Here is a 9,223-nt window from a genome sequence, read left to right as displayed (position 1 = left end):
ATAGTCATTGGAATAAGTGATCGTTAACATTTCTCAACATAACACTTTTAATCTATATAGGGATATAGATCCATAAAGACTCGGTACCTATTCTACCAGCTGATGCACTAAATATTGGTGGTCACGTCTACACAAGATTACATGGTGTGAATTGTTTTAAGTCTGAATCAAGCAAGACTGGAAAAAAAAATCAAGACCGAAACTCCTACTTCCTACTTTTTCATGAACTTTGATTCACTTTTAACATTTTTCACTTAAAAACAACGTCTTCAGTGTATCAGTCGGACACTGACAACCGTCTCATTCAGTCTAATTAAATATCCTACTCGTCCGTTTTACCTGGAAGTCTGTTCATGTTCACGCCCTGAGCAGAAAGACCAATCCCCATGTATCTGGTAGGAGAGAGAGTGAAATACATTCAGGTTATTGTCTCTTTGTTCCTGGAAGCATATGACACAAACTAATTCCTTGTATGCACAAGCATTTTTGGCAATAAAGCTCATTCTGATTCTGATTTGTGTTTATATGAAATCATATGGATTACACTAAATAAAAATAAAAAAAATGCTTATTCTAAATCCTTTAGACTTACCCATCTCGTCCTTTACTGATAATTTTCACCTCAAAGTAATAGACCCCACAGGCAGCTGGAATAGGATGAGTCGCACGAACAGATGCTGCATCCTTGGGTGTCTTTCCATGACCTAAAAAAAAAAAAAAAGACAAAAATACAAATCAAACCCAAGGGGAATGGATTCCAATGTAAAACAAGGGGAGTAAATGTAAGGAGAGCGCATGTGTGTCACAGTAACGTTCCTACATAAACCAAACAAAAATTGTGACAAACCACAAAACTTTTAAACGTTTAAACACTTCTGGGCAGCTGAGGATAAGCAGTTAAAATGTTAGTCATGTAGACATTAGACAACAGATTGGTAAAATGATTACACTGCGTGTTGAATCTACCATTCAGCCAAATCTGTACGATTGCACGGACGGCCGTAAAACACAAGTTCCCAACTGCACGATTCATAAATATTTCTAAACTTCTTGTACTCTCAAAACTGTTTACATGTATTTTTCTCCCATTGGTTATGGACGAGTAAACAAGTTTGTGTTTGATAAATTAGTGAAAAGTGATGTGACATACAGCTAAGTAAGGTGACCCATACTGAGAATTCGTTCTCTGCGTTTAACATATCCAAAGTGCACACACACAGCAGTGAACACACACACCATGAACACACACCCGGAGCAGTGGGCAGCCATTTATGCTGCGGCACCTGGGGAGCAGTTGGGGGGGTCGGTGCCTTACTCAAGGGCACCTCGGTCGTGGCCGGCCCAAGACTCGAACCCACAACCTTAGGGTTAGGAGTCAGACTCTCTAACCATTAGTCCACGACTTCCCCCCATATTTTACAATCTTCTTTCTGTCTGCATTCTCATAGAAAACTACATGGTTTTAAATATTATTTTGAAAAAATAGTTGGTGTGGCGTAAATGATGGTTCCGTTACCAAAGACGACTTGTATCTAGGAGAAATGTTAGGCTTTAATCTATTATTTTCCATCCTGAAATTCTACTCTGTGTGTCTTCAGAGAATCTTCCTACTTCATGCGCTGTTTTGATATTCAAATGTCATCAGCAATTCAAAGCATATGCTAATTTGTTTAGAATGTTATCTCACAAATTCAAGCAACTTTCTGAGCTTGCATTGGCTACTTTCCCCCTAAAAGAGGCAACAAGGTGCTTAATCTAGTTTGACCAGCACTCTCATTTCTTTATCTGTACTACCGTCAATGCAGTCGCCCGGTTATCTTGTAGATCACTAACCATCTGTTTCTCTGCTGTAACTCAGCAACTGTCGCATAGCTGCACTGTTTTCTGGAACTTTGGGTCCGAATTTGTTTGGGGGTTTTTCCCCCATTAATATAATTAATATAACGTCAATGGAAGATAGTTATTGAGAATGTAAGCTCTCGTTCTTTTGTTTTATTCAGGAACTAGTAGTAAAACCTGACCGTTATCACTAAAATATCTTCTCGCCCCTGTAACATGAGCATATCCCACATTCACAGGTATTTCTAAAGCACAACAGCAACCACCGAATCACTAAGCACCTCACAAACATTTCGATATAAACATAGTTAATGTGGCCCAGGATTATATTTTTCCTGTAACCCATCAATATTACAAAAACACTGTAAACAAATCTGAAGGAAACTAAGAAGCCATGTCTAATCACCTAATCTAATCTAAATTCCCTCTATAACCACAGTCAACAGGAATTTCCACTTAAAGTAAACATAAAAAGGTTCTCCATACAAATAAAATGCAAACAAACAAATCCTCAGTGATATAATTTGCATCTGAATTTATTTTTAGCCTGGCCAGTGATTTTCTTTTAATAAGCGCCTTAGATCAATTACAGTGAAATGTTGAATACTGTATACATTAATGTGTGGATAAAAATCCATTGTGCAGGCAAAGAATTCTGGGGACGTGTGAGTATTTCATAAACTGCTGGTCTCCTGGAATTTTCATGGACAACAGTCTGTAGAATTTATGCAGAAAGGTGCAGAAACAAACAAACTAACTAAAACCTTGATATGGAAGGAGGGCTTTGAGGATACAGTATAAATTCCCAGATCAGAAGTTTCTGAAATCTGCAAACCAGTCTGTGCTACCGGTAAAGTCACAGTGATCGAATTTTAATCTTCATTTTGATGATTGGTGTGAACATTACCTGAAGTTCTTGACCTATTTAATGTGCTGCTTTGCCACATTTACATTTGTCATTTAGAATAGAATAGAAGAGACATACAAGCCTTTATTATCACCACATATACACTACAGCACATTGGAATTCTTTTCTTCACATACCCCAACTGAGGAGGTTGGGGTCAGAGTGCAGGGGCAGCTATGATACAGCGCCCCTGGAGCAGGGAGGGTTGAGGGCCTTACTCAAGGGCCCAGCAGTGACAGCTTGGCTGCCTTGAACACCAATGAGTAAACAACAACCCGGAGCCTTAACCAGTTGAGCCACCACTGCCCCATTTAGCAGACACCTTTATCCAGAGTCAATTACTTTTCATCTCATTTTATACAACTGAGCAGGTGAGGGTTAAGGGCCTTGCTCAGGGGCCCAGCAGTGGCAGCTTGGTGGACCTGGGATTCGAACTCATGACCTTCTGGTCAGTAATCTAACACCTTAACCACAACGCTATCACATGATTCGCTGATTAGAAAAATGCATAAATGAGAAAGTATACAAATGTTCCTAATAGAGTGTATGGGAAGTGAATATTGTAATATAAAATATTGATAGAGTGTGTAACTAACACGTCTGAAGAGAGAAGTCCACCAACACCATGTTCACGACTGCTTCTTTATGACTACCAAAGGAATTAGCAGCATTAGCGAGCAGGCCTTAGTGAGCTAACGTTATTAGCCTAGCAGCTTTAGCCTGCTACCTTTAGCATATCCGACATGATTCTTTGCATTCACCGTTAGCGAAATCTGACACTTTCATTTGTTACATGTTACTCTTTATCCCAGAGAAAGTGCACACTTTTAATGTTTGGCCTCGCTAACAAACTACAAACGAGATTAGCTAAAAATACATATCTATCCAGATGCTACTTCCGGATATCAGTGAGAAACCTCTGACGCCATTTTCTCCAACCCGTTTTCGAAAAGTCCTGCGTTACGATTGGTTCAGTAAAAATGATCCACACGAACGTAGCCAATGAGCTACAGAATCCTAGCGCAAGAGGCGGGGTTTGTTCGAATACAGGTGTGAAACGTAACGTAGACAGCTACAATGCTAGTTAGTACTTAAAAAAAAAAGTCGAAAACTAGCCGCTGTCGTAGTAATCAAATAAATTTAACATCAACTCATCGCATAAACACGACCCACAACGTATCTTCCTACAATAAAACCACCGTGTCTAAATATTCGGAGCTATTTCCTTACATTTTTAATAAACGACATAATTTGACAAAGCTGTCAACCACGTAGAGGGTAAATTTACTCCCTGGTTAATTCTGATATCTGTTGTATTCAGACTCCTTTGTAGAATAATAAGCAGTAAAACTATTTATTAAACAATACTAACCCAGAAATTGCTTACACGGCTCGTATAATGCTAATAAGTGCACTAGCCAGTCGCTACGTAAACAGTTAGCCAGCTAGCTTTGTTGTTGATCGTCTGATTACCTTTATAATGCACCCGCAGGTTGTTCTGTGACAGGCCGATGTAGCTGAATTTGTCCTTTGGGCTCCAGGATCTAGGCAGTGGTGTTTCTTGTTCGTTGACGGCTGGATAAAGGCGCCTAAGCCGTTGGTTGAGCTCTTTTTCCTGCTCGTTTAGAGCCGAGTCTCCGTGAACAACCGACATGAGAAAGCCGCAGCCTAAAGACGGTCCTGACATCGCGATCGGATTCCTCCTTTTAATATTCACAGCTAACCAGCTATCTTTAGCTGGACAGCTCTCTGGAAGACTCCAGCGATTGGGTCTGTCTGCTGTCACCTACAACAAAATCCGAACTATTTCTGTTTTATGTCGTTTTTTTTGGTTAGCAGCTCGCTTTAGCTTTAAACACCTCTCCTGGTTGATTAGGGTCGCGAAGCGGAGAAGCTCCTCGCTGTTATAAAGTCGATGCACAACGGTGATAAAACAAAGGCAAACACCATGAATCTCAGTCTGTAAGACAACATGTACCGGATTGAGAACTATAATGCAGCGACAACGACAGAGCTCTCATTCCGATCTTTTGTTTGTTGTTGGTGAGAAATGCAGCGACCTGATTGGCTGATGCGGAGTCCAGTCACACTTCTCCAGGAGTTGATGCATGCCCAGACACACACAGCCTATCAATAACATGTCCTCTGTGTGCTTTGTGTAATAACACGGACTTACATGGAAATACAGGCCAATCACCTATTTTAGGAACGCCTTTGATTATTATTTTATAATTGATCTCATTCACAATAAACCGAAATAGATTGATTTATTGTTATTGATGATGACATTTACAACACATATGCATATGACTACAACAATGTATTTGTGATGTTCTTAGCAGGAATATTTCACACCTGAAGCCCAAAATGTCTTCTTTCTCTTGAAATTTTGTGCACTGCAACCTTGTTTTAAACTGACAGGGAGCCCCAAACACATATTTATATGACTACACATATGTATATGACTACAACAATGTATTTGTGATGCGCTTAGCAGGAATATTTCACACCTGAAGCCCAAAATGTCTTCTTTCTCTTGAAACTTTGTGCACTGTAACCCTGTTTTAAACTGACAGGGAGCCCCAAACAGATATCACTTGGGTGGTGAACTATTCACAGCATGCCAGCAACAGTGATATGGCATTTTATTGGGCGTTGGGTTTATATTTTCCAGTTTATTAGTAGCCTAAAGCTTGAGGGTTATTCAACTAAATTTGGTAAAGGTCTAGTCACATAATATCTCTTACAAAGGACTGATTTGTAAACTACCATGCTTAAATTGGAATCAGAGTCAGAATCAGAAGGCTTCTTATTGCCAAGTAGGCTTGCGCATACAAGGAATTTGTTTTAGTGTCATAGGCTTCTAGTACACAGAGATAACAAGATGAGAAGACAAAAAATACACATATGTAAGAAATAAATCATTTTTAATAAATAAATTGAATAAATACAGTTCATAAACTGTGAATTGGCATAGGTCATTTCTTTCCATTTTATTGTTATTATTTTTTTATTATTAGCCAACTGTTCTATTTGTTTTTAATAAAATGTGCACAGCATGAATAGATTTTCTCTGTGGTAACAAAATTAGCTAAAATTATGCATGTATTTATTTATTTTTTTAACAAAATACATGCCGTTATCGTGCCAATATCTATTCAGTTGTTGTTCGCATCAAACATCAGAATAAAGAGAAAATGTGATCTTTGTGACTTTAACCATTGCATGGATGTTGGAACCAGATAGTTTAAATATTTTATAAGCTACTGATCTCCTGGGAATTTCTGATTAGATAACTGTATGAATGTGCAGTTGTACAGTTGTTCATAATAATCAAATAATGTGGATATATATGTTAACCATTAACATGTGAAATGGATTATTTTGTGATTATTTGTGACAGAACTAAGCTATAAGATTACTTATAGCACAACTGTTTGCACAAAGATTGCAGTGTGTAATTAAATACATTCTGCACTTTCTTAAATACTTTTTGAATCAGTTTATTATTAAGTCTAAGATTATGGAGCATCTCATATACAGTTCATCTATTGGCTATTACATTAGAAATAATTATCAATTAGAAAGCATGCATTTATAGTAAACCTGACATTTAAATTACAGCCAGAACTGCTGTCAGAGTTGTAAAATAATTCAACAACCATTAAAAAGGTAATCAACATGTTCATAAGCATTGTGGTATAAAGATACATGAATCTAGAGATAAACTTTGATAGCTAGAAATTATATTTGAAAGTAAAACTTTATTTTATATGATTTAAATAGTAGGCTCTTTAGTTATTTAGTAGTTTAGGCTTTCAATAGCATGTCAAGTCCATTGGTACATCCACAAAGTGCTGCAATCACTTACAATACATCCCTGTTTTGATCCTTAAGGTGGTCTTAAACAGTCCCAAAACTCATGGCACACACACCGGCACATTCCATATATAATGATGATGAGCAGGCTGACAGGCACTAGACTGATCATCAGAACTCCCAGAGTGGTCTTCTTCATGATAATTAAGTAGACTCCTGTTGGCAGAGAGCTGAAATACAACAGTCCCACGACCCACACCAAAATTGTGGCCAATGCATGACACAGCAGCATCATACAGTTCCACACTGTGCACCGTCGTGTCACCGAGGCCATGGAGTCCAGGCTGGAGAAGTGGTGATCTGCTGAAATGGCACACTCCTGTGGTGATTCCATAATAGCGATGACCACGTAGTTGGAGCATAGAGACGAAGGCGTTGCCGATGCTGAGTGACCCACTGGAGAATTTAAACGTCTGGGAGTAAGCAAAATCTCACTCTGGCTACCCTTCAGGTATTGGTTTTGGATGGACAGCACAGTCAACAAGTTGTAGTCATCTGGTAGACTTCCACAGGCTTCTCCAGGAAGATCAGTAACATAGCGGCAGAAAGGGCAGACCACTGAGTTCGGAGGTGATTCACCCATATTGAGGATTTTTGCCAGGCATTTGGAGCACAAACGATGGCAGCACTTAAGCATTTTTGGTCGCCGACTGGAAAGATTGTAAGCACAATAGCAGATTTTACACTCCAGCTCCTCAGTGCTCAACCCATCCACCACGTCCTCAGGTAGTTTACTCATCATCTCTTGCTTGTCTCAGCGTTCTTGCACAGACTAGGGAACATAGTCTCAAGGTAGCTTCTATGCTACACCTAGATGCCCGACAGACAGACTGCAGCAAAACTTTTACCAACTCAGGGTCACATGCAAAAATGGGAGTTTTTTCATAAAGAGTTTGATGCAGGGAGAGTTTCATTCTCTGTGTGGAAAGCTGGGGAGAGAGGCTTGTCACAGAAAGGATAACTGTTAACACAGCACAAGAGAACAAATGCAACAGTAACAAAGCAGGTCCTGTAAAATCAGGCCTGGAATTTTCTAGCCAGGCCTGTTGTTGCATGTGAAATTCAGTCCAATTATGGTCACCATGCCCCATTCTGGCACCGATAATACTGCCATGATTTACTTTGGTTTTTCCTTTCTTATTTGTTTTAACACTCAACATATATTTCAATTTTAAAATATTTTAAGAATCTTCTCAAATGTTTGCTTAATAATGACAGAGAAAACAGCTGAGGAGTTAAAACAATAGTGCAGAGCAGGATTTTGAAACTGAAAACTGCCCTGGATAGTTAACCAATTCATTAGTGTCTACTGGTTGCTCAGAAGTAATGGGCTATACCTCCCTTGTTCTGGCTTCTGTGCTGAATCTGGATGATTCAAAATGCGATATACCTGTAATTTTATAACAGCTGGAAAGCTACATTTGCAATTGCTATCCACTTCTTTAATGATATGTCTGAAAAGTCTAAGAAAAAAATAATTCTCTAAATATGAAATATATTCTAAATATGGCATATCTATATATAAGGTATGTCAGGTAAGGTATGGCTTGCCAGTGCCCAAGCATTCATTTTCAGAGTGTCTGAATGATTTCTGCCCTGTTGCACTCGGGGTGCTTTAAGAAACTAGTTTTTGTGGACTTCCTAACTAATAGACCTCAGCCTGTAAGGTTTGATAATCACATGTCCTCAACCCTCATCTTGAATACCGGTGTCCCACAAGGCTGTGTGCTGAGCCCACTGCTCTACTCCCTGTTCACCCATGACTGTGTTCATCTGCATAATTCCAAAATCATTATCAAGTATGCAGTGATACTCCAGTGGCTGGTCAGATCAGCAACAACAATGAATCAGCCTGCAGGGAGGAGATCCAAAGCTGTTAGCATGGCATTCCTCTAATAACCTCACCCTCAATGCCACAAAGACGCAAGAGCTTATTGTGGACTTCCAGAAATCTAAAAGCAGCAGACACTCCCCTATCGACGGGACTGAAGTAGAGCGTGTCTCAAGCTTTAAGTTCCTGGGTGTCCACATCTCTGAGGATCTGTCTCAGCATCAGAACACTTCAATTCTCTTTAGGAAGGTGCAACATCTATCTGAAGATGTGGTTTATATATATACACAATGTAAATGCAGCCTGTCAGTTTCTTTTACAAATAGGAATGTACAGATAGGAAATGTACAGTTGCTTTTACAATAAATGAGATCAGGATAGAAATTAAAATTAAAGTTTACTGCATTACACTGTGCAGTACATACATTACATACTGTGTTAATGTGTATAAGGTAACATTAAGAAGCCTTGGATGACTGCTAAAGTGCATGCACTGCAGAAGACTAGAGACCCAGCCTTCAGAACAGGGGACAGGGCAGCAGCCTTCATATCATTATGAAGTGCTTCGAGAAGGTCATCATGAAGCACATCAAGACCCAGTTACCACCCTCACAGGACCCCCTACAGTTCGCGTATCATCCAAACCACTCCACGGACAATGCCATTGCCACGGTACTTCATTTAGCCCTCACCCACCTGGACAATAAAGACACGTAAGTACGAATGCTGATCATAGACTTTAGTTCAGCATTCAATACAATCATCCC

The 9,223-nt window shown here is 39.4% G+C and overlaps 2 protein-coding genes across 3 annotated transcripts in view; both read right to left on the bottom strand.

Moving 5' to 3' along the window:
• Nucleotides 1-4,814, bottom strand: part of ranbp9 (RAN binding protein 9) — a 13,601-nt gene extending 8,787 nt beyond the window's left edge. For both annotated transcript variants that reach the window (XM_060873971.1, XM_060873972.1), the window contains exons 1-3: nt 4,220-4,814; nt 593-704; nt 340-392 (exon numbers count right to left, since the gene is read on the bottom strand). In XM_060873971.1, the coding sequence (XP_060729954.1) occupies nt 340-392; nt 593-704; nt 4,220-4,433 (379 nt within the window). In that variant the 5' untranslated portion in view covers nt 4,434-4,814. The remainder of the gene's footprint in view (nt 1-339; nt 393-592; nt 705-4,219) is intronic.
• A 1,824-nt stretch (nt 4,815-6,638) lies between these two features.
• On the bottom strand, nt 6,639-7,367 carry rnf182 (ring finger protein 182). Its single transcript, XM_060873610.1, has one exon. It carries the CDS (start codon nt 7,365-7,367, stop codon nt 6,639-6,641), a length of 729 nt encoding a protein of 242 aa, XP_060729593.1.
• Between the last annotated feature and the right edge of the window lie 1,856 nt (nt 7,368-9,223).

This window comes from Tachysurus vachellii, chromosome 7 (assembly GCF_030014155.1).
Source record: "Tachysurus vachellii isolate PV-2020 chromosome 7, HZAU_Pvac_v1, whole genome shotgun sequence".
Classification (NCBI taxonomy): domain Eukaryota; kingdom Metazoa; phylum Chordata; class Actinopteri; order Siluriformes; family Bagridae; genus Tachysurus; species Tachysurus vachellii.
The sequence above is the reverse complement of the archived record's forward strand: the minus strand, read 5'-3'. Positions and strand labels throughout refer to the sequence as shown.